This window comes from Zerene cesonia, chromosome 2, assembly GCF_012273895.1.
Source record: "Zerene cesonia ecotype Mississippi chromosome 2, Zerene_cesonia_1.1, whole genome shotgun sequence".
Lineage (NCBI taxonomy): Eukaryota > Metazoa > Arthropoda > Insecta > Lepidoptera > Pieridae > Zerene > Zerene cesonia.
In genome coordinates this window covers 1,214,237-1,240,343 of record NC_052103.1, presented here as the reverse complement: position 1 = coordinate 1,240,343, position 26,107 = coordinate 1,214,237, and the positions used below count along the sequence as shown (strand labels likewise).

The window sequence follows — 26,107 nt, the reverse complement described above, 5'->3', positions numbered from 1 at the left end:
TGCACTCGTGTCCTTATACCTTTAGTTAAAACAATTTGTTACATTTGTCAAACATAATATCCTACTGTCCTACTTCCTACTATCCTACCCTACTAATATTGTAAATGCGAAAGTTTGTAAGGATGTGTGTGCGTTTGTTGCTCTTTCACGCAAAAACTACTGAACCGATTGCAATGAAATTTGGTACGTAGACAGCTGGACAACTGGAATAACATATAGGCAACTTTTTATACCGATATTCCTAGGGGATACGGACTTACGCGGGTGAAACCGTGGGGCGCAGCTAGTTCTTGACATGGTAGCGATAGTGGTATAAATAAGCGAAATTGTCAGCTACTGGCACCAAACTAACTCCATACCAATAATATAATATCAATCAACTACATGTATGTTATCTTGGTGCCGCATCTCGGTTAGGCTCACTAGGCGGTCGTAATAACATTAATTTGTTTTCGTAATTTAACTTCCTTGTTTTTGTAATATTCGTTTTTTTATTGTACGATCGATCCGTAATGTCTTAATATAAATATAATCCTTAATAATGCTCGCAATTTCGCATTTAATTTGTGGTTGTTTAGTTTCTCCTTGAGAATAGTTTTGATATTTGCATTTATCGATTCAACAAAATGTCCCCACGAGCTGCTGAGCATGAGCGATCATAGACAGATTATCTATAGTTAGTGAGAAACGAGTGATGTACCACTGATAAACACAACAGCTCTTAAATGGAATGACCATATCATTAGTTTCATAACCGGCTACTCAACTGGTGGTTTGCCTGATGGCAAGCGATCACTACCGCCTTACTGCACTACTTACTACTTACGCAGAGGTAGTGTCTCTGCGAATGCACTGCCCGCTTGTATGGGGTAAGGGAAAAGGAAAGGGTTAACGACTGGAAAGAAGAAATGGACTGGTACGGGTGAAAAAAAGGAAACGGACCTCCGGCTCCCCCACTCATCGTAAGAAACACAGTGGCATGCCACTATTCCACGCCGGTTTTCTGTGGGGGTGTGGTACTTCCCCGGTGCGAGTTGGCCCAATTCGGGCAGAGGCTTGCCCGACTCCCACAACATAAGTTTGATGCAACCTAAAAGATACGATGGTTTTTATTATATCAATAATCATATGTCAATAACGGTATGAGTACCCGGACGGAACCGGGGCGTGCAGCTACTATGGCTATAGTGTTCTATAAATTATTTTTATCCACTCTCGTGCATAAAATAGAGACGTACGTAGCCCGCAAAACTGTTATCTACCACGAAACTGTAAAGTGGGTCGAATCGATATACGCATTGTGATCTCGGCGCTTTACAAACGTTACTTGCAATCTTTATGGTATAGTTTATACAGGCGATTGCATCCAAGAGAGGGAAACGGAGCCCCCCCCTTACCCCTTATCACTTGCCAAACTCTAACTCAAACTCAAATATTTATTTATTCAAGTTCGTTCGTTTGGATGAATCGTCTGAATGCAAAGATAATTTACCAGTTCTAAAAAAGTCTATACACTTTAGGCCCATAAGAATAAAATTTCTATATTATTCAAAGATTTCAAGTAGATATCGGCCATATTTAATTACTAGCTGCGCCCCGCGGTTTTACCCGCGTAAGTCCGTATCCCGTACGAATACCGGGATAAAAAGTTGCCTATATGTTATTCCAGTTGTCTAGCTATCTACCTACTAAATTTCATTGCAATCGTTGCAGTAGTTTTTGCGTGAAAGAGCAACAAACACAGACACATCCTTACAAACTTTCGCATTTATAATATTTGTAGGGGTAGAATTCTTATAGTTTTAAGTTTAAACCGAAATAAGCTATGAATTACATAAATACGTTCTTGAAGTACCAAGTTGCATTAAAGTTATTAAGCTACTAGCTTTTTGCTCGCGGCTTCGCCCGCGTAGAATTCGCTTATATCGCGCGACATGGTAAGGAGTATTTTCTTCGCATCAAAAAGTATGTTTTGTTCTTTCCCACGTTCATCTCTATCTTCATACCAAGTTTCATCAAAATCGGTTTGACAATAATTTCATACAAACTTTCATCCCCTCTTTCAACCCTTTCTACCCTTTTTTCGCGATAAAAAGTATCCTATGTCCTTTCCCAAGTTCATTTCTATCTTCATATCAAATTTTGTGAAAATCGGTTCAGTGGTTTAGGCGTGAAAGCGTAACAGACAGACAGACAGACAGAGTTACTTTCGCATTTATAATATTAGTAGGGATTAGTAGGGATTAGTAGGGATATTGGTTTAAGTCAGGAAGTGAGTCAAGGTAATGTTATAAAAGGTATTGATAATGTATGCGCCTACGTTGTGAAGAATTTGCAAGCCATTTGATATTATTATTATAAATTATATTATAATTTATAATTATACAACGGCCTTTATATTATCTGTATAATTTAATAAATACATCTTATACCTATAGTATTGGATGTTAAATGCAGTTTATTTATTAAGAAAAATATATATCTATATAGGAATTCATTAGAAAAACATTTTATACTAAACTTATGAAGTCGCATTACAATATTTTGATTAGTGTACGAGTGAACCGTGAAGCGTAGCTTGTATTACGTATTCTTATCATAAGTATTCGTTAAAGGCTACTTTACTAGACGCTCGTCCCGGCGCCGCCCGGATATCAAGATCCCTGTTTTATCCCACGGGAGCATTTGATCGGGATCAAAAGTATCTTATCATCCATGTGAGTGACATACCATGTTTGTATGCCAAGTTTCATCAAAAATTCGTTCAGTACTTTCAGCGGGATTGACGGACAAACATCACAAACAAACAAACTTTTACATTTATGATATTAGTGTGATATTTTTAATTTATAGTTGCATACATTGTTGATGATAAGTAATTCACTAGTCTGACATTTGTGGTCTATTTTTTATTGTATAGAAAGTTCATAAAATATATTGTCAGCGGTATACCGCCATAGCTGTCATATTAACTTATATTATGTCCCATCAATCAAGCTTTATCTACGTTACATCATCGTCTGAAGAATAGACGGTAGAGAAATTGTGTAATACCCCAAAAATACCTTCGTAGATATGAGCCACTTACTATAATTATAAAAAGTTTGGAAAATCCAAAAGTGCACGCCTCATAGCGGTTTTTAATTTTTACAATCATAAGTTTTAAGTCATAATTATCAAATTTTAATTTCGCGCCATTTTTTGAGGTAAAGTTTTATAGCGCATGCGCAAATTTGCGCAAACGGAACACCTGTGGTGTTTTTTCGTGTCTGCAGTTAGGAGACTAGACAGTGGCGTAGGCTGCATTTTACCACACTTGATCCCTCATGGGAATTAATTAAACTTTGATTCTAAGCGTCGCACACGAAACGATCTAATAATTATTCATTTTCTAATACAGACACCTCTATAATTAGTATAGTAATGTAAGTCTTCGATATTTTAAGTTCGATGTAGTTAATATTCATTCGTATATAAATATTTATCAAATCGTAACGTCACTCTCTCTATTAACCTCTGATAGCTTTTTCTAATAGATATTTAGTATTTTTACGGACACTGTTTGTGTCTTTTTGAAATAAATTTAGTGTGGAATTGTGACATACCGCCAATAGATCGGCGGGGAACAGTAGCCTGCGAATGCTACTGTGCTGTATGCGATTTGTGGGGGAGCCGGAGGCCCGTATCCTTTTCCTCACCCTCAACAGTCCTTTCCTTTAAAAGCGAGTTCTTTTGCAGAGGTACTATTGTACTCAAAGTATATGGATAAATTCCAATAACACTTATATTATATGTATTCTTTATTCGATTTTGCATCCGTTTTCATTACTAGACAAGTTAAAATATTGCTCTCAAGTCATCTGATATAAATAAATAATCGACCCACTTTTTTATTTCTCAAAATGAACAAACAAATGTTCAATTGAATGTGCAATCTAGGAATTAGCGTCCAATCCATTTACTATGATGTATCAGTAAACACGTTTATCTTAAACGTCGTAAAAACCGATATTGCTGAGCGCACATTTCATAAGCTATATAACCATAATGAGTTTCCAATATCAACAAGTCTTTATGTGGGCACCGTAGACGATCGCGCTTTCACTTTTTGTCTAAAAATGTCTAGACAGTACATAGAATGGGAGTTAACCTAACTGTTTTCGTGCGGTTGGTATCATATAATATGCAAATGGACGCTTTGTGAAACTGTTGATGATGAGTTTATGTGCGGCTTGATTTTAACTCGCCAAAAATGTATGGTTGAATTGACAACCTCCTTTATTAAGTCGGTTAAAAAGGGTACACTTGAAACTATAAATTTCAATGATTGCCCACTTCTCGCATCGCGTACACGAACTTTAAAACAAACGCCATACCAATAAATTCTCTAATCGACATGGAATGGAAAAATATTTAGATGTATTGGAAATTAGCTTTAAGTGCTCGGGCAATAAAGTGTATTTTTATGTGAGAGTATACGATCTAATAAAGTAACTTTGTTACACATTGTGCTGTAATGGGAAATAGTTTTATGACATATTTATGAGTGACCCGATTCTAATCGACTCGAATGATGTTGCTATGATGAAATTTGACCAAGTTACTCGAATTTTATGTAATCGATTATGTACGAACCTGAAAATCGTTTCGTTATGGTTATGGTTATGGTTATCCTGTCGCAATACGTTTTTTTTTCGACGTGTACGTTTTCTTAAATATGATAAGAACTGAATTATATAATACTAGCTGGTCGCACAGCCTATGTCGCTCAGTGAAGTTGCCGCTTTTATTTCCAATGTTGTAATAATTTTGAAGCGAAACTTCTTTAGAATCGTTGTGATTTCAAACCTGATGCAACGGAAAAATGACAGGTAAGAGACACAAATACAAAAATGTGTAGAATGAAGCCGGCAAAGAATGAGACAGAAATATACATACTATTTTATTCATTCTTTTGTCGATTTACTGAAGTTTCACTTCTATCATGTGTGAATCGCACACACACCTTTTTTTTGACTTTGGTCCGGCAGTTTTTGCGTGAAACCGTTGCAAACATATAAATATTACAAAAGTTGTATAATATTAGTGTAGATAATAAAAATTCGAAGCATAGTTAAAATTACGAGCGTTATCTTTAAGATGAAAGAGACGAGCGCGAAGAGAGTGCGTATAGCCTTGTTAACAATAAGCAATCGCAAGACTCAAGTAATTGACAAGTACAATGTTACAATGTAGTAGTTGCAGCTATTTTGGAAACAAAAAGAATTGATTTATTTGAAGGACGTATTTCTATTGTTGTTTTTTTTGTAAAATACATTAAAATAAGTAAAAGCAATCATTTATAAAGAGTATACGTAAGGTAATTGTTGAATATTGGCGATCCTATTTGGGATAATATGATAAACTCTCTGTCCCTATATCCCTATCTATTCATTTATTTATTTTATTAATTTCATTTATTACAAAACAGAAAGAGTAGTTACAAAATAATACAGACCCTAACCCTCGAACTAGTGGTGAACTGTGTCCCGAAGGCCAGTTTCTTCCCAATCTTTTAGCGTGAAATGATTATGGTTTTACCGATCCTTGATAAGTGTGTATAGTTTGAATGAAGTCTGTTCGCTTAGAGTTGGGCAAAACCGAGTTTAAGCGAGGCGGTTACATACAAACATACAGATGAAGCTAATAAATTCGTGTTAAAAAACATACAGTGGAATATAGAAACCTTTTATTATGTGAAATGAACTGAAAGTACCCATTGCCAATACGTTATTCGTCTTCCTAAGCAAAGACAACATATGTATGCACTTTCACGTTTATGGCCAAGGATAAAATGGGGTGTCATTGGGGATGATGAAAACTAGGTTACTCAGAATTGGATTGCCGTAGATAGGTTCCAAGAATTTCCACCACGAACCCACGTGGTGGAAATTCTTGAGGGTGGCCTTTGTCCAGCTGTGGACGTCTCACGGCTGAAACAACGTGATAATTATTTTCTTTCTCTCACAAATAACAATTCGCCAGCGTATCCAAGTTTGTTTGAACGAAGTAAAACACGCTTCGGCGTTGTGGTTAATGAATGGTTACAAACACGAGTTGTGGGTTTGACCCCTGGTGCAATAAAAATATGTCTGAAGATGGACTTATCTAACTACTTACAGAAGCCTTATCGCAATGAATGACTGTAACGACTGTACATCACAAATTCGTAATAGTAATAATAATTACCCTGTAAACAAACGCCTTTCCACAGTTTAATTTAAACGAATTCTATGATATTTGAATAATAAATGTACACCGTTAAAAAAAACTAAAACACGCTTTTTCTGTTCTCCATTCTTATACGAACTATTTGTAAGAATATTATTTAACTAGCTGCGCCCCACGGTTTCAACCGCGTAAGTCCGTATCCCGTAGAATAAAGAGAAAAAAAGTTGCCTATATGTAATCCCAGTTTTCCAGCTGTCTACGTACCAAATTTCATTGCATTCGGTTCAGTAGTTTTTGCGTGAAAGAGTAACAAACACCCACATCCTTACAAACTGTCACATTTATAATATTAGTGGGATTGTGGCGATCCTATACAGGATAATAAGATAAACTCATTAAATTATCGTATTACCATCGATCCTTTATACATGTACAAACTTTGAATATAATCTGTTCGTTAAGAGTCGGTCAAAATCGAGTCTAAAGGAAGCAGGTACAAACACACATACAGGTGAAGCGAATAAAACCGTATTAAAAGGCGCCGTAAAACACAACACATTCACAACAGCGTCGTAACATATGGAAATACGGCCAAAGGACATTGCAACGCAGTAATCTAATGCCACCAGCGCGATGTGATCCGGTGATGAATCATGCTTATCTTCCGACGAACTTCCTAGTGTAGTGGCGAGTGTGCGGGAATGTCGCTTGTTGTACGCGCCCGCCGAATCGTATGGAATACTAGCCCGCCACTATTTTTCCTAACCAATACAACCTGGAGCTCTTCAAAACCAGGCACCTTTTAGGTAGACGTGCACCCACGTAGATCACATCTCCACTTCCCATCAGGTGGTATTGTGGTCAAACGTCTGCCTATCGATTATAAAAAAAAAAAAAATTGATGCGCCCCGGCGGTTTCACCCGCGTAGGTAAACCCTGGGGTGTAATTAACCGTATCCCGTAGGAATATCGGGATGAAAAGTTGCCTATATGTGAATTCCAGTTGTCCAGCTGACTACGTACAAAATTTTATTGCAATCGGTTCAGTAGTTTTTGCGTGAAAGAGCAGCAAACACACACACACACACACACACACACACATCCTTACAAACTATCGCATTTATAATATTAGTTAGGATCGTTGAAAACGGTGCAATGACCGTAATGTTCTGAAGGATACGTCTTGAGGGCATTGTTCTGAGCTGAAAACACGTCAGATTCACGAACGTCTGACGGAGGCACAGTGTGTTATTTATGGCCGTTTATTATATTGGCATCGCGCTTTTAGTCTCAGAGAAGTGATCGTCCGTGTTAGACTATGTTAAAGAATAACACAATATGCGTTTTATCCCTTCATATTGACGAGGAATAAAAATATTATATATATATATTTTCTTTTATATAAAAGAAAGCGGACAAACGAACAAGTGGTGCGCCCATTATCAAGCGATCATCACTGCCCATGAGCCCTCACAAGAGTCCCTGTGAAGAATTATGTAGCATGGATTAAAATTGTACTGTTTTTGCTCTGTTGTATTTTAAAGTCCATCAGATTACGATTATACAGCCTATTATGATAATTTTTTTTTTGTCGTAGATTACTTACGTTTTGTGTATTACAGTTCACAGATGCGACCACATGAGTTAAAAGCGTATTTTGTAATAATACCTTAAAGTATATGCAGTAATAAACATACATGATATGCTTCGGTATGTATGCTTATCTGATATAGTTTGAGAATGTTTCATCTTCGATAGAATAAAATCACAAAAATACATCGAAACGTTTAAAAATTTAAAATCATGTTAAGGCAAATCACTCAGATTTTTTAGCAATTTACCCGCGTAAGTCCGCATCCCGGAAGAATATCGGGATAAAAAGTTATTAAAAGTTGCCTATATGTTATTCCAGTTATCCAGCTATGTACGTACTAAATTTCATTGCAATCGATTCAGTAGTTTTTGCGTGAAAAAGCATCAAACGCACACACATCCTTACAAACTTTCGCATTTATAATATTAGAAAGATATTAGTGTTAGTACAATCAAGAGATTTGTTAGTAAACAGCGTATTCTAATGTCGCGAAATACACGCGCGATATGTGCGCGCGCACGTGCGCATATAGCATTTTTTACATCTCTTAACTATCTCAAGACGTCAAAACCATACCATGAAATCGCTCCGTTACGACGTGATACAAAGACAAACAAACACAATTTTCTCTTTTATAATATCACTATGGATACAACACCAACCAAAGAGACACAACATAAACAGAAATAAAGACACAATTCAAGTTAAAAGGTCTAATTTTTATCTCTATCTCACTTGGAGTATCATATGTAATTCGCGGAACCTTCAAGCGGGCACACGATTAATGTGTGGCCGTATCGTTGTATTCGGTCGGCCTGGGTGTCAAGTTGCCAGAGACCTAGAGAATTTTAGATAGCAACTACGCCCAAACAAAGGCTGAATACTAAATAGCGGAATGGTGTTCGGTTGCTAGGGGGCCCCTTCGGCTCGTCGGCTCTACGAATGTTTCTGTTGGATGGTAATTAATTTATTCCTTATAATACGCAGCGAAAGCATTTCATGAGATGTACCCGTGGGAATAATGGATTTGGAATAAAATATATCAGTTATCTAAGAGCGAAATTCGAGTCTAAATCGGCCCGGCCGTTCCACATATGGGGGAAACAGACATAAATCGGAGAAAAACAAGGACACGTGTTGTGTAAACATCAATTTAAGTGTATTTAGTGTAAGGCAGTTATTTTAATAACACAAACAGACACATTCATTTATTTATTGGTATAGATTACGTTTTACATGTAAATGGTGGATGTGAAAATTTTCCAAAGCCTAACTAAACTTCGTATTAATGGAATATAATAATAGTTAACAAGAATTTTGATAGGATTTAGCACAGTGTACAAATTCCGGCAGTACGTTTGCTATCACGCTAATGTTACTGAACTTTGGTATCACTTTTTGGTACATCGTCATAGATAACCATATAATAATTGTCGTACAGTGTGTAAAATATTTTTATGTGTATAAAACTTTCTGGCACTGTAGCCATCGACTTTTCTTTGAAATGGCGAAAAATTATAAATTAAATATGTTCAATTGTCAGTGTGGACTACTTCAAGTGCTCTATATACTATCCTTAATCTAAAAATCTAAATCTAAATATTTCTATATTTTAATTGATAGATATGCCGAAAGCTGTACAAAGTGATGCCCGGGTTAATATTCTAAAGGTTAACTATTACTCTAGCGTTTACAGTGAAACGACACCCTTAAATTCCGAGATATGGTGGCACTGTAAATTATACTGATGTGGGGACCATTTTTATATCATTACTTATACATTATACGTATTTTGTACAACTGTTTGATATTTCCTTACTGTATTTTTGGTTTTGATGCCGAATAATGACTGTATATAGAATTGAATGGGATAAAATAACGTTTATATCAAGATAGGACATGGATGTCTATATCTATGTCCTTTCTTGAAAGAAAAACATTTTATTCCGTCTAAGATAAACTCCAACATTTCAGTCACTACTTTGGGCAGACATTCAACAGTCACTTTGCAATTTATCATGTCGAAGTTTTATCAATTTCCAGGTGGTACTAGAAGTAGCGCACCGCGTGGACCAAGAGGGCGTTGTGGCCGTGGACTCAGTGGTGGAGAAGCTGATCTTCAAACCGCAGGATGTGGTGTCGATCCGCGCCAAGGACTCGGACCTCGAGTACGCGACGCACGATGTGTTTCAAACAGACAGCGCGATATCTAGCAAGTTTAATGGTGGGTGTACGTAATTGACTGTGTAAATATGTACTGATAATATAACTTATGCTAGCTAAAGAAATTATGTATATAATATGCTACCCAAACCTTTTTCACGAACGAAGAATGGATCAATATTTTTTAACATGCAGTGAACGAATTGAAATAGTATGAAGTTTTCCTGTATAAATTGTTCTTTGAAGCGCAACACCTAGCGCGAAGTTATAGAATAGCCTGTAGGAATCCTTAACAACCAGTATAACTGAGATAGCGTGTTTCACAAAACATACACTCTAGCTTCATACACACATTTTCTAAAGGGTCATCCATAAATAATCCTCCCCCATAATGTGACGTAACAATTTTCCAAATTGTATACACGTATTTATGAATAGTAATCTAGATTAATTTAACGTGTGGCGCAATTTATAAATGACCCGTAACCCGCGACGCGCAGGCAACGGGCGCTCAGCGGAGGAGCGGCAGCTAGAGCCGTGGGACGGCTGCGACGGCGACGCCGGCGACACGCCCTCGCTGAACGGTGACGCGCGCCTCGACGACCTGGAGCTGGACCGCGCGAACGGCTGGGACGCGAACGACATGTTCCGCAAGAACGAGGAGGTGTACGGCGTGCACAGCACGTACGACCACTCGCTGGCTGGCTACACGGTGCAGCTGCAGCGGAAAGACACGCAGGACTATAGGTGAGCGGCGTGCCAGTGAGCCTAGCCTAGGTTAGGTTAGGTGTCTGGCCAATACCCGCCCCTCCGATACAGGGTACATGAGGGATACGGGTTGGTTTTTAGTCGATAAGAGTCTGACAGTCCCCTTTGCCCTTCCCGGAGGGCAGAGGAACTCCATGAGGGTTTTCCAACGGGCAACAACAAAAAAAGGTGTAATGGAGGTTATAATGACTTGATTATGAACGCATCTAAGTGGCTGTTGTATATAATAACTAGCTTTTCACTAGTGGTTTTGATCGCGTGGTAAAATGAAATTCCCATAGAGTGAGGAGATGTTTCACTGCAGTAAAAATTACTCTACATAAGTGTTTAGCTAAAGATTAGTCCATTACTACGTTCAAAAAAGGCAAACGGAAAGCAAAAGTGTGTTACTTTGGCATTTTAAATGCTGTCTCAATGATGGCCCATATAAAAATAAACAATTTTGAATCTATCTATCTTAATGAGGGAATTTTGTAGGTGTAACCGTAACTACCAGATGTGACATTTATTTTCCTAATTAGCAATCGTAAGCGCATTAAAACCAATCCTAATTTGTAAACAGGGAAGCAGAAGCCAAAGCGGAGGAGATAGCGGCCGAAATCGAGGGCGCGGCGACGTACAAGGCGCGCATCGAACTGGAGAACGGCGACGAGGAGGAGCGGTTCGCGGCCGTGCTGCGCCCGCCGCAGGAGCAGCCCAAGTACGTCATACCGAACAAGAGGAAGAACGGACAGGTGAGGCCGGATTATATATATTTACATGTACTATGTTTATGCAATAGTTGTGAAAGGCACTTGCTTGATTATATGGTAGTTCTCTTTGGTGTAAAATGTTTAGATTATAGGTCGATAGATAAATAAAAAAATATATATATAGTTTTATATTCCAGTCCTTCGTCCCTAACGGGAATAGGTCGACCTAACCTATGACGCTGTATAACTCCCCCCATACTAATGTACATGTTGCGATCCCCACAGCAGCAGCAGCAAGCGGGCAAGCCGGTGAAGGGCGGCGGCGGCGGCGCGGGCGGGGGCGGGTCGCCGGGCGCCAAGCGCGACAAGGAGCCGCGCCCGCCCCGCCACCACCTCACCCCGCCCGCCGACCATGTGGTACGTGAACAATTTTTTTTTTCAAAAACAAAATTTGTGATTAAAAAAGGTGTTAGTGCGATTCACACACGATAGAAGTGAAACTTCAGTAAATCGACATAATTAATAAAATAGTATGTATATTTCTGTCTCATTCTTTTCCGGCTTCATTCTACACATTTTTGTATTTGTGTCTCTTACCTGTCGTGTTTTCCGTTGCATCAGGTTTGAAATCACAACGATTCTAAAGAAGATTCACTTCATTAATTGTAAATTGATAATAATTATTCACTATTTGAATTTGATGTTGAATTTGATGTTATAATGAATTGCAGGTGACGAGTCCGGCGGGCGCGGGCGCGGGCGCGGGCGCGGGCGGCGCGGCGGGCAACAAGAGCTACGCGGCGCAGGCGGCCGGCCACCACGCGCCGCCCTTCCCGCACCACGCACACGCGTACGTACACACCTCGCCTGCATTTACACCCTCCGCGCTCCTACGTACCAACTAGATGCACAATCGGCGAAATTCTATCTCGGGGGGCTTTGTTAATCAGACTATAATTCAGCCGTATACTCGGGACGGGACACTTATAACTCTGAAGTAGAGAGAGCACTCGGTTGAAAAATAATGGGAACCAAATAAAGAAATAGTATAATATGTTAACTAATCATATAAAAGTAAAGTTTCTTTACTTACCAATCTCAGGGACTTGAAAAATTACTTTTACAATTTCACAGAAATCAATAATAGAATAAACACTTTTTGATTGATCTTTTAAACTAGAAGGCGCATTTGCAAAAACATGAATATAAATAAATAAAAACCAAAATGATAATTTTCAGGCCATCAAACAACAAAATGAACGGCGAGCCCCGGACGCCGGTGCCGGCGCGGCAAGGCTTCCCGCCGCACCACCACCACGTTAGTACCAGACACCATAATCCCACCATTCCAAATCCCACCACTCCATACCGATATCAGCCGTATCGTCCTTATCGTTCGAATAACGGACCATATTATGGTCGTTTTAAAAGGAACCGTCGGGACGGTAGACATTAGAATGAACATTGAAAGAAAATATGGTGACGTGAATACTGCCTTACCTTAGAAATAAGATATTAAGTTGACAAAATTGTTTTATAAGTGGTTTCTTTGATTTTTTTGTATGTTGCCTAAGGCTGCTTTTAAAGTTTCCAATTTGTTAATGAAAAAGCAGTTTTGTATTTTTTTTTTCTTTCGTAGTGACACGTAATTATAAATATGTGAGAATAATAAAATAATTGTCCGAATGAAAAAATAATTGTGATTACCATTTTGACGCGTTTGTACAAAAATTGTTTTTTGAAATAAATATTTTACTTTGAATTATTAGTATTTAAGTTTGCTTCTAACCTGATTAAAAATCCTTAAAAGGTGTGATGAACTAGTCTATATAGATATAATAATTTATTGCATACATAATTTTGCAAGAAACTATTAATTGAAATAAATATACAGCAATATGTCGTATGATGTTTTATAAACCGACATCAATAACTGAAATTGATATTTGTTCAGTAGTTTTAACTTGGTGATTCTTTTATTATTTGCGAGTGTGATCCCATTAAAATTTTGTCTGGATCTAAAACGTTTAAGGCGGTCTAATTTTTGTTTTTAAGAATAATTACATTACGTATTACATTATATTTTAATCTTGGCAACTGGAACATGTGAAAAAAAAAGTTAACAAGAAAAGTATCCTAGTAGTACAGTAAAAGAATAAATAAATAGTAAGTCAATTTATAATCGATTTTAATTGTTGATTTAAGAGTACTGACACTATAATTTCGTGTTAATGGGTAATTTCTAAACAGAGCGGAGCGTCAGAGCCACCGAGTCGAGGCGGGCGCGGGCACGCGCCGCCGGACCCTCGGGAGCCACGGGACCCTCGGGAACCGCGAGACCCCCGGGAACAGAGGGATCCCAGAGACCAGCGCGATCCCAGAGAGCCGAGAGACCCAAGGGAACAAAGGGACCCACGGGACCAGCGAGATATCAGAGAACAGAGGGACCCAAGAGAACAAAGAGACCCCAGAGAGCAGAGGGATCCCAGGGAACAGAGAGACCCGAGAGAACAAAGAGATCCAAGGGATCAACGGGATCCCAGAGAGCAAAGGGAGATTAGGGAACAGAGAGATTCCAGAGAACCTAGAGAACCGAGAAGGCAAGATGAACTACAGGTACTTGATTATTGTATTATCCGAAACTACCATATACAATGATATAAAAATATCGAATTCCATTCACGTCAAAAAGTAACGAAATTTCGTGTTTTTTGTACAGTAGTATAGTTATGATTTAGCTGATTAATCAAAGATATTAGGGTCATGGAAGGATTATCTTTATCTAGTAAAGTACACTTTAAATTATTATTTTTTTGTTTATTGTTTTCCAAATTGATGGCAATTGACGATTGAGATCGCCCTTAAAGTTATCAAAAGAAAAACTGTGTTATCTATTCACCTATATTTTATTTTAGTGCTTGTTTCCACATAACTTTTTCACTGGCTGAACCGATTTGTATGATTTTTATTTTATTTGAAAGCTGTTATCTCCCATGCGATCCCAACTACCCCAACGCGACTAGACTTGTGAAAACCTTTGAATAATTTTCTTGAAAAGATTACAAACATAGATACAAAACCACGTGTTTCCTTTTATAATATTCGTTTAGTCTTGACAGTAAATAACAAACACACAACCACCGCAGGAGCTGCGCAAGTTCGGGCAGGAGTTCAAGTTGGTGTCTGGTGCGGTGGGAGTGGGCGTGGGCCCGGCGAGTATCGTGGGCGTGGCCGTAGGCGTGGGCGCCGCGCCGACCGCGCCCACGGCGCCGCCCGTTCAACCGCTGCAACCGCCGCCGCACAACCCACAGCCGCCGGTGAGTGGGCCCACACTTGATCATAACTTTTGGATCTACACTCGATAAATTACAATTTTTAAATTTTGTACTAAGTTATTTAAAAATAAAAAGAATTTGCTGTCCGTTCCCTGTGCAATGAGTGCGTTCCATGTTCCTTATGTAGAACTAGTCGTCCGACCCGGCTTCGCCCGTGGTACATATATAGCCTAAAGCCTTCCTCAATAAATGGTTTATCTAACAATGACATAATTTTTCAAATCGGACCTGTAGTTCCTGAGATAAGCGCTTCCAACCAACCAAAAATACAAACAAACAAACTCTTCAGCTTTGTAATATTAGTATAGATATGTGAAATAATGCACGTCGGTTAGTTGGCTTACACACTTAACTGTAACGGTTCATAATTGCTGTGAGGCATTGTGTGAATATAAAAGCCAATTAGCTTAATCAGATGTTCGAGCTTAGCCACGTTTAATCGACGTGAAATAGAGTAAGGCAGGAGTTTCTAAAACGTCGCTCATGGTAATGGAAATTCAGAAATTGCTTCTAAGACGTCTGCAAGCAAATGGAAACAGCTAAATCCAGCTAATTAACGAAAATGTGGTTACTCGTCAGGGTCTAGAATAGCATCTTAAAAAAAATTTATAGAGCTAAGCGAAGTGCAATGATAATGATTGTAAATTGTATTTCTTTGTGTATAACTCAAATGATAATCTTTTGAGAAATACATGTTGTGTTTAATTGTTACTATTTTAGAATAATGTATAGATGCTTGTACCTTCCACGCTTTATATAAATTTATACGTTTTCACAGACTCAACCGTGTCCCGTGGCGCCCAGTCCACCGGAGGTGTCGGCTAATGTGGGACCGCCGTCGGAACCTCACAAGCGACCGGCCAGAGCACCAGAACATCACAAGGTACTCCCATCACCATCAACAATCGATTTTTCGCTAACACAGCTAGCTTCTACACATCTACTATACTGGTCAACTTGGGGTTAGGAAATTACACTTTGTGTTTTGGGACTTTTTTATTTTAACCGTCTTGGAAGAAGGAGGCTCTCGATTTGACTATGTTTGACAAGAGAACTGATTTTGATGATCCTATTTATATTTGTAAGCTTGTGCCTCCCGTGTGATACTATTTAAATTTGGTTTACTTGCGACAATATGAATGCGGTTAATGAAAGTTCACTTTGGAACATTAAATGATTAAAATAAACTGTATTCACTGGACTAGTAACCATTATTTCATTATATTTTATATATATTCATATCATAATTATCTATCTCCGTATAACAGGCATTGCCTCCATTGCGGGATCCAATGAATTAATGTTTGTATCTTAACTTGTAAATTTAAGAACCCGAGACGAGTGTGGCACATATGAGATTCCTATGTGTATCTTAACCTTTTAGATATCAGATGTTTATTTAATAAAGTTTTTATATCAATAGTGCAATCGCAACTTACCTAATAATATATTTTTTTAACTATTGTGATATAGATTTTATATGGTTATGATGGTTGGTTGCAGCCAGCGGCGGCGGCGGCGGTGGCTGGGGCGGGGGCGGCGGGTGCGCCGAAGGCGGAGGAGGCGGAGGAGCGCGGCGCGTCGCCGCGGGACGGCGCGTCGCCCAGCGTGGAGCGCGCCACGGCCACGCTCAAGAAGTCCACGCTCAACCCCAACGCCAAGGAGTTCAACCCGAGCGCGAAGCCCTTCACGCCGCGCAGCCCGACCACGCCCTCGCACAGCAGGTGAATACGTCCCCCCTCCCTTCCCCCCTCCGGTGTATCGGTTCCAGTTGTGTCGTGGAGTTTGTCAAGTTGTATCAGACGCGGGTTCGAATCCCGCCTCGTGATTTCATTTTTTTTCCTATTCTCAAAGTTTCTCATTTATAAAGCGCTAAAAATCAATGCTATAAATACTTGAACAAACTTTCTGTTTTGTGTTTGGTGATTGATAACATACAATTATAGTCAATCAGCATCAGTGTGAACTTTATAGTGGCAATAAATTTGTTTTTTCTCATTACTATTATGCATTCATTTAATTGTTGTTCAATTGTTATGTAAAAGTGTTTCCCGTATATCTTTAGATTGCTGCTAATCAATGTAAATTGTTTTATTTTCATTCCTAATTTAATATTTGAACGAATCTAAACTCTAAAGTATGAAGAAGTACAATCATCACTAACAAACTCGTACCCCTCAGACCGCACACGCCGAGCACGCCGATGGGTGTGGGCGGCGTGGGCGTGGGTGGCGTCGGTGTGGGCGTGGGGCTCGGCGGTGTGGGCGTAGTGGGCGCCGGCGTGAGCTACGTGCCCGCACCGCCGCCCGGACCGCACATGGTGAGTGTGCTGTTATATTATTAAATTTTTATTTTATATTAATTATTATTTTGCATGTACGTTTTCAAGCAGCAAATAAATGAATTTGAATCTGAATTTTCTTCATTAATACAACTACAACAACAATACTTTTTTAATGGCACAATCGGGCAACTGGGCTGGGGGTTCGCCTGATGGTTAGTGATCACCACTGCCTATGAATGTTTTTAAATTATGTTGTCAGTTATCTTGTTGTTGAAATTAGAGAAAATATTCTATGTTGTTTTTAACATTTGTTTGCTACTGTTAAACTCGAGAACTATTTAATCAATTTTGAAAATTATTTAATTGGTTGAATGTAATTGTATTTGAAATATATGTAATTATATTTTGTTAAGTAACTGTACACTGAACAGTCTATATAAATAAAAAAATCTAGCAAAGAATTGGAAGCGTAATAATCAATGTTCCAATTGGTCTATCCTTGAATATTGTATTTATTTCTCTTTGTATAGATTGTTGGTGTGGGTTTGATCCCTACCATAAGTATAAGGTTATTTTATATTTATATGCCTTGTTAACACAACATGTTTTTTAAAGATATAATGTATTATTGTCTAAATATAAGATCAATATATCTTATTGCAATATATGTTTCATGACCTCTATAAACTATTCGTAATTACTATTTTATCAATATTTTTTTTTTTATATCCCATGTACTATACCTACAATAAACGACTAGACGAGCAATCGCGCTCAAAAATTTTTTAAATCCAAACTCTTTATTGGGCAGAGTTTGTAATGACCGAAACAATAGATTTTGAACATTACCGCCTGGGAATAAGGTGTCAATTTCAATGCATATTTCCCACAACGCCTTTTAACGGGCGTCCGTGAGCCTAGTCGTTTACAGTACAGTGTTTATGCCCCACCATACAACGTGCGAACATCCAATATCCAAAAATGAGTATCAATGAATAATCGTGACATCCAATCACCGCACAGCCGCACTTCCAGATGGCCGCGATGCCGTACGCGATGATGGCGGCGGCCGCGGCCGCGTCGCAGCAGCCGCCCGCCTACCTGCCGCATCCGCATCCCGTGAGTGTTTTGCGTGTGCTTTTATCTCATTCAACGAAAGAAATGTATTGAAATATATATTTATATACTAGCTGACATTTAGGCGTATGAAAAATAGATGTTGGCCGATTCTCGGACATATCCAATATGCACATAAAATTTTATATGAATCGGTCCAGCCGTTTCGAAGGAGTTTGGTGACTTAAATTGGGACACGGGGATTTTATAAATAAATTTCCTCTGTACTTTGTTGGTCTTAAACTATCTTTGTATGGAATATCGTCCAAATCGGTTCTGTGTGAAGTACAGACAGACGAAGTTACTGTCACATTTATAATATAGAGAAATAATAACTAGTTTTTCGCCCGCACAATAAAATGATTATTATGGTTCCCGAATTAGATTTTGGAGATAAAATTATCCCTTGTGCTTTCTCAGGTCTCAAACTGTCTTTGTGCATACACTTCTACACTAATATTTTACAAATTCTTGTATTTTTGTTTGTTTACTGGACCGATTTTAAAAATTCTTTCACCATTCGAAAGCTGCAACTTCGCTGAGTGACATAGGCTACTATATAGTGATATAGTGTACCGGGGCGAACTGCTAGCAATGAATCAATGGCCATTTTGTTGTATAAATGTGGCGGCAGTGGTGGCATATTATTAATTGCTATATAAATTTATTAATTGCAAAAAGTAGTAACAATTTTGATGTTAGCACCAAATAAAAACAAGTTCAATATATAACTATATTTATAAATGGTCTGATGTAATGTGGTTTTTTTTAGTTGACTTTTTACTGTTTTACATATAATGTGTAAGATTAAAATTGGATACCATATTGCTAATATAATAAGTATACTTAAAATATCATTATTTTTAAAGAAATATTGGACGTGTTGAAGGCAATATAGATAATTGTTTCGGCGGATTTAAGAATGGAACATATATTATTACTAGCTGCGCCCCACGGTTTCACCTGCGTAAGTCCGTGTCCCGTAGGAATATCGGGATAAAAAGTCGCCTATATGTTATTCCAGTTGTCCAGCTGTCTACGTACCAAATTTTATTGCAACCAGTTCAGTAGTTTTTGCGTGAAAGAGACACACACATCCTTACAAACTTTCGCATTTATAATACTCGTATTAGTAGGAAGTTTTTTTTTTATGTCACAGTCGGCCATGGAGCTGGTGGGACGCCTGATGCGCTGCGCTACCACCGCCCATGAACATTTGTAGAGGCGTAAAGTCGATCACAGACCTTACGCCTCTACAAACGCCGACTTTAAATTGGGAAGGGATTAAGAAAAGATAGGCGAGAGGAATAAAGGAAAGGACTGAGAAGGGGAAGGAAAAGGATATGGGCCTCCGGCTCCCCCACTCACCGAACGAAACACAGCAGAATGCTATTTCACGCCGGTCTTCTGTGGGGGTGTGGTACTTCCCCGGTGCGAGATGGCAAGTGTCACATATCGTCGAAACTTTCGTATTGTCGTATTGTCTCTGTCGTACGAACTGGTATATTTGAAGGAGTATCCCTTGTTTCGCACACAAGTCTGATCACAAATCGCATACCGTGATGATGATTTTGATGATGAACGCGCAGCCGCCGAACGGTCACGTGGAGATGGGTTGCGATGGGTGCCGGCAGTACGGCGCGCCGATACTGCTGCTCGCCGACAAGCGCGACCGGCACGGGCACGAGGCGGTGAGCGCCCGGTGCTCTTACGTGATTTCCAAAACGTGCTGCGGTCACCCTGCCCCCCCGGTGTTGTTAGGGGTCAAAAAATGTAACCCCTATCATCCATATATGATGCTCTTTAAAAATTTTACTTTTTTCTTTACTAACAGTGGCGTAGCTATCATAGGGCTAGGTGGTGCAGTACACCAGGGCCCCGGAGCTCAGGGGGCCCTCTAACCTCAGCTTTGAAAGAGGGGAGGAGGGCCCGATTCTTTCCCTATGCACCAGGACCTTTGTCCCCCTAGCTACGCCTCTGTTTACTAAATATTGTATAGGTTCAAGTTTAAACTCGGAAATCAATTTAAATAGACGCCCTAGTCTTTGTTTATTTTATGGCACTTCTGGTTAACAGTTCAGAAGTGATGTGAAATAATAAAAGTCTGGGATATTTGTAGTCTTTTGGATAGTAAAAATTTAATTGCCATTTTGAGTATTTGAGCATTCTTCTAGTATTAAAATGACCGTCCAGTCTTGGAATTTTGTTGTGTATTAATTTGGAAATCACAGGGCACCCATCACGTTTTGTTTTTGCGTGTGTTTCAAGCTCCATCTTCTATTGGACATCTTATCTAATAATAATAATAATAATGATGCATAAAACTGGAGTGTTATTAATCAGTTTGCAGTGTGGTTTTTTACTAATACCATTTTTGTTCAGGTTAATAAAACTAGAAATGTAACACAATAATTTAATTTTATTTTTGTAATATCTCTAAATATTCAAATAAATTTGTGAAAACCAATTAAAACATCCTACATTTAATTTAGGATTGAATCTTATAGTTAAACATTCACAGGTCATTATGACTATTGATTATAATTATTTCAACTACGACGAAACCTCGCGCAATTCATCCGGTTTCAAATGCACGAGTCTCTCTGTGACCGTCCATAGTTTTCTCGCTAGAACTTCGTCTTCAGCCTTCGCACTCGGCCTCGCCTCCCTGCAGTCTTCGAAATACCCGCCCGTTACCAAATCGCAGTCATCGGAAACCGCCACATACACGGACGTTTGAGCGCCCTCTGCCGGCGTTTTGAAGAAGAAATACAATAAAACGCTCCTCAACTTTTCCAATATCGTGGAGCTTCTATATAGCGACGTGTTCACCTGTCCCGGGTTCAGGCAATTGACCACTATACAGGTGTCCCTCAACCGCCTGGCCAGCTCCTTGGTGAAGAGTATATTGCACAGCTTACTGTTGGCATACGACTGTATGTAGCCGGTTCTATCGTCGTCTATCCCATCGATGGTCCCAAACTTATGCCAGGCCGACGACACGACTACGACCCGACTGGGCGCGCCCGCTTTCAACATCGGTATCAGAAGATTGGTCAACAAGAACGGGCCGAAATAGTTTATCTGCATGTCTTTCAACAGGCCGTCGCTGGTGCGTTCGCGCGTAGTGCATATAGCCCCCGCGTTGTTCACCAGAACGTCTAGTTTTGCTTCTGTGGAGCTCATTTCGTGGCAGAACTGCCTCACCGATGCTAGAGAGGTCAAATCCAGGTGTATGTGTCGGACTCTTTTGTTTTTGGTTATTTTCTTTATAATCCTGACTGCCCGTTCGCCCTTCTTATCGTTTCGGCACGCGATTATGACTTTGGCCCCTCGCTTCGCCAGCTCCAGGGCTGTTTCGAACCCTATGCCGCCGCTCGCGCCGGTCACCACCACCACTTTACCGCTCATCACGGTGTCCGCGTAACATTTTCCCGATGTCAGCTTGTTGAACACTTTGATCCCGAGTATTGCTAAGACGATCCACGCCAACCACATGTTTCTGCTAATGAAAACATTGGCAACCTTCGAGTGCCAATGGCTCACTGATAAGATTGTGATAAAAGTATATCCAGCACCGATTAGGAATGTGATTTTTATGTTATTCCTTCAATGTTGTTATTTATTATTACTGTGATAATTCTGCTATCGCACAACACATCCTATTGGATGTAAGGTCACGTCGGCACTGGCTCCGTTGCGAAACGAATAACGTACAATTTACATAGCTGTGTTGTAACGCGAACTGTGCTTTGGGTTTTAATTAAATCTTTGTCGAATTTTTATTGTGTGTGCAATGCATATAAGCTCCTCGAGTTTTTAATAATCTACTTTTCGTATACTCAATTGAGTACTTATTATTACCTTATTATTTAATATCACCTTTGCCTCAAATTTATCCTAACCTAAATCCAAATTTTACTCAAATGTTTTGTTTAAAACTATCAATAACTCATACTGACATAAATCTGAAGAGGCTTTTATGAATTCTGAAATAACTTACAATCTGATTCTATCTGCATATAAGTACCTATAGATTGTGATATCATGTCATTATCAGTAATTAATTCATTAAAATAAACACACTTATCGGTCAAGTGTCACTTATCACTTAATTGACGCGTGGCCGTATCCGTGTATTATTATTATTTTTTTTTTTTACTCTTTAAAAAAAAAGACTTAAAAAAGATTTGTTATCTAGGATACTCCAAAAGATAGTCTAAGGAAAATCCGACTTAAGAAAGTACCGCATGGTTGTGGTTCCGGTTGTATTTTAGGGATAAAAACCACTCTTTCTCCTGGCTCGGTTTTCAAACTATCTTTGTAACAAATGTCACCCCAATCGGTTCAGTGGTTCAGACAGACTGACAGAGTTACTTTATTTTATTATATTAGTAGGGTCCTTTTATGAAACATTTCTTTAAACGTTTCATCAGCCAAAAAAAGTGTTTGTATAAAAAATTATATACGTTACTAAGGTTTTAAAACAATGTTTTAACATTCACTAAATGAGCAAGGTTTTTCACTCACTCACGTCTTGTTTTATTTCGTTTGGCAAATAATGATGGGTGGAGTTTTGTGTGATGTGATAACAACTAAAATGGAGTGATTTTTGAGTCTTAAATTGTAATTGTATTATTTATCTAAAAACTAATTTAACGTGCAATTAAACTTTTAGTCACTGTGTTATACAAAAAATTATAATCTATAATATTTATTTACATACGTGCTATCTGAATAAATGCTTTTCTTTCATTAAGAAATTTGTTAAACTGTTAATTTCATCGACAGTTATATATACTAGCTGCACGCCCCGGCTCCGCCCGGGTCATTAGTCATTAATCATAATTGAAATGATATAAACAATCCCATCCTTTTAAGCTGGATCAAAATGGCACATGGTGTGCAAATTTGATTAAAAATCGATTGTGTGGTTTAGGAGTCCATCGCGGACAAACAATGTGACACGCAATTAATATATATTAAGATATTTTAATTCATTGACAGATATACGGAGCGGCGATGGGCGGCGGCGCTGCGGTGGCCGGCGGGGCCGGTCAGCACGCGCCGATACCTACACAGCCGCAGAGAAACTTCAGAAAGGGTATGCAATGTGGACATTTAGCCGGCTAAATCTTCTGTAATCATTTCTAATGAAGAAGAAAATATCTCTCTGTGTGTGTGTGTGTTTTTTTTAATGATCATAATTCATGTAATTAGATGGATTGATTGAAACCAACCAGTTTCGTTTTCTGACTTATTGACTTGGTTATACTATAATAAAGTATTAATTTTCATACCAATTAATTGGCCTCTGCTAGATTATTTAGTTAAGTTAACGTCTGGTGTTGTTTCGTTAGTTCTGGTCTGTAGACAAATTTTTATATATGTAAAAATTAATATATAACAGTCTCTTGTATTCCTACACTGGCCACAGAACGGTCAAGTGACATACAAGAAAATGTCATGTACAGTAAATCTACATCTATACTAATATTATATGCAACTATAGAGGGTTTTTTGTTGAATGCGTTAATCTCAGGAACTGCTTGTCCGATTTGAAAAATTCGTTCAATCTTAGATAGCCCATTTACTGAGGCAATATAAGTATCTACCACAGGCGAAGCCAGGGCGGACCGTTAGCATTATATAATGCTGAAGAATTTGTTTTGTTGAATGCGTTAATCTCAGTAACTACTTTTTTTTATTATATGAATGGAGAGTATCTATAGCTAAAATTAAAAAAAATATATATAAATGATTTTCGTGTGTGATTGTCGCAGGCATGCAAGTGGCGACGGCGACGGGCCAGCCGCTGCTGGCGCCGGCGCCGATGCAGCCGTTCGTGCCCTACCCGCACCCGCACCCGCACCCCGCGCCGCCGCAGCCCGCGCTGCAGTACCCGCACATGGTACGCGCCCCACCACCTCACTCGGTTAACTGTTGCTTCACGTGTCTATTTTATTTATTTAAGAAACATGGTTATGTACAAACACATTAATCGTAATTATAACTTAATCTAGTTAATGTAATATGTCCAATGATGTGTGCTGAACAAACGAATATTTCTTATTAAATTATATCATTACATGACATAATTTATTTTTATAAGATGTAATTTTATTTGAAAATGTTATGTCGTATAATATTATATATTATATAATTTTATCCTCATATCAAGGTTTGGTTCAGAATATAATCCGTTCTCAGTTTGGTAAAGAATTCTTATACAAGAAACTAGTGGATTTGATGGAAGATATCGTGTAGTATTCCCATAGTGAGGCATGCACGTCCGCATTCCAGGTGCGCATGTACCACGGCGGCGGCGTCGGCGTCGGCGGCGGCGTCGGCGTCGGCGGCGGCGGCGCGGCGGAGGGGTACGCGCCGGCCGCGTCGCCCGCCGCCGCGTCGCCCGCGCTGTACCCGCCGCCGTCGCCCGCGCACACGCCGCACCCGCACCCGCACGCGCACGCGCACCACCCGCCGCACCACCACTACCAGCAGCCGCCGTTCCAGGTAACGCCGCCCCCCCACCCCTACATGCCAACATCGTAACTACTCATATCGCCTGTTTCACCAGTTCCGCTAAGTGTAACTTATGCATGACTTTTTCATAGTGAGGGTATCTTGCATATATGTCCATGTCCCTCGGGGAAAGGGGTTATGTGGGATTTCAAACGAAGAAAAGAACACATTGTATTCCATTGAGCCGCTTCGTTGAAACGGTAATAGAATAGAATCTTCTATGATCAACGCTTCGATATTCAAATAATTTTGCTGATTGCTCGGTCATGTTACATAGGAAACTAGACGCAAGCTACAAAAATTGTAAAGACCAACGTTGTTCGAACTCACCTTTATCCCGCTTACGTTCAACCTACGATCGTTGCCAAATCATCTTCTATTGATATATTTTTAAAATGTTGTGGTCGCCTATAATTAGTATATGTGCCAGACCAGCTGTTTTTGTAATGTTTATGTATTATGTTCCGTATATGTACTGTTGGTAACCCAATAAAAAAAATCCATCCAGCTCGAAATTAGTAAAAATATTCAAAACATTATCAATTAAAAAATATCAAATTTCTTTTAAAAATCCATTTCCACGGTAAACAAAGTTTACGATTATGTTTATATTATACATAGGCCACAAAAAATGTACCATCAACACTCACTGAAACCGACCAACAGGTGCTGTGCCCGCTCATGGGGCCGGGCGGCGGCGCGCACCACCACCACCACCACCACGTGGCGTACCTCAACCACGCGCCGCCCACCGCCTCGCCGCCGCACCACCCCCACCACCCGCACCCCGTTCAGGTGCGATATGCGACATGAGTCTGGTGAAAGTGTGTCCGACCTTCACATCATTGTATCGGCAAATAATTGGTTTGAAGTGTTAATTGACAACCTTCTGAATGATTTTGTTTTTTGTTTTATATTTGGTGTATTACAATATCTATCTGTTTTGAGAACGCATCCTTAAGTTATTTTTCAAGAGTACAAAATAGGTTTAAAATTTTTGGTGAAATGAGTTAGACTGGTTTAGAAGTAGTCTTTTCCGTAATTATTTATGCTATTTATTTAATTTTTTAATGATATGCTGATGTCATATTTACTTGTGAATTCAGAGAGATTCGAAATTACCGCACTTATGACCACACATGTTTTCAGTTTACCTGTATTAAATTCCCTATTGGTATTCAATTCTAATTAATTGGTCTCCAGCAAGTGCTGCTGCCGCCGCAGCAGCCCTCCGGCGGTTCGAGCACTCCGGGCGTGCACTCGTCCCACCCGTAGGGCGCGGCGGCCCGGCCCCGCGCGCGCCGCGCCCCGCCCCGCGCCCCCGCCGCGCCCCGCGCCCCCGCGCCGCGCCGCGCCCCCGCGCCCCGCCGCGCCGCCTGCCTGCTCGCCTGGCCCTGAGCGCCGCCGCACCCGCCGCACC

The 26,107-nt window shown here is 39.5% G+C and overlaps 2 protein-coding genes across 2 annotated transcripts in view; one reads left to right on the top strand and one right to left on the bottom strand.

The window, feature by feature from the left end:
• Positions 1-26,021, top strand: part of LOC119835335 (ataxin-2-like protein) — a 33,350-nt gene extending 7,329 nt beyond the window's left edge. Inside the window, exons 3-20 of the mRNA XM_038360098.1 lie at positions 9,848-10,028; positions 10,468-10,714; positions 11,298-11,469; positions 11,713-11,844; positions 12,159-12,277; positions 12,667-12,745; positions 13,678-14,043; positions 14,574-14,744; positions 15,541-15,645; positions 16,266-16,486; positions 16,944-17,082; positions 18,082-18,165; positions 19,752-19,853; positions 23,170-23,266; positions 23,946-24,073; positions 24,466-24,678; positions 25,354-25,482; positions 25,891-26,021. Coding sequence (XP_038216026.1) covers positions 9,848-10,028; positions 10,468-10,714; positions 11,298-11,469; positions 11,713-11,844; positions 12,159-12,277; positions 12,667-12,745; positions 13,678-14,043; positions 14,574-14,744; positions 15,541-15,645; positions 16,266-16,486; positions 16,944-17,082; positions 18,082-18,165; positions 19,752-19,853; positions 23,170-23,266; positions 23,946-24,073; positions 24,466-24,678; positions 25,354-25,482; positions 25,891-25,962 — 2,757 coding nt within the window. The 3' untranslated portion in view covers positions 25,963-26,021. The remainder of the gene's footprint in view (positions 1-9,847; positions 10,029-10,467; positions 10,715-11,297; positions 11,470-11,712; positions 11,845-12,158; positions 12,278-12,666; positions 12,746-13,677; positions 14,044-14,573; positions 14,745-15,540; positions 15,646-16,265; positions 16,487-16,943; positions 17,083-18,081; positions 18,166-19,751; positions 19,854-23,169; positions 23,267-23,945; positions 24,074-24,465; positions 24,679-25,353; positions 25,483-25,890) is intronic.
• LOC119834629 (retinol dehydrogenase 14-like) lies at positions 20,658-21,892 on the bottom strand. Its single transcript, XM_038359050.1, has one exon. It carries the CDS (start codon positions 21,658-21,660, stop codon positions 20,716-20,718), a length of 945 nt encoding a protein of 314 aa, XP_038214978.1. The 5' UTR covers positions 21,661-21,892; the 3' UTR covers positions 20,658-20,715.
• Positions 26,022-26,107: the final 86 nt, after the last annotated feature.

Bases quoted from the DNA above. Each gene is read 5' to 3' on its own strand.
- LOC119834629 (XM_038359050.1), bottom strand. From the start codon at position 21,660: ATGTGGTTGGCGTGGATCGTCTTAGCAATACTCGGGATCAAAGTGTTC.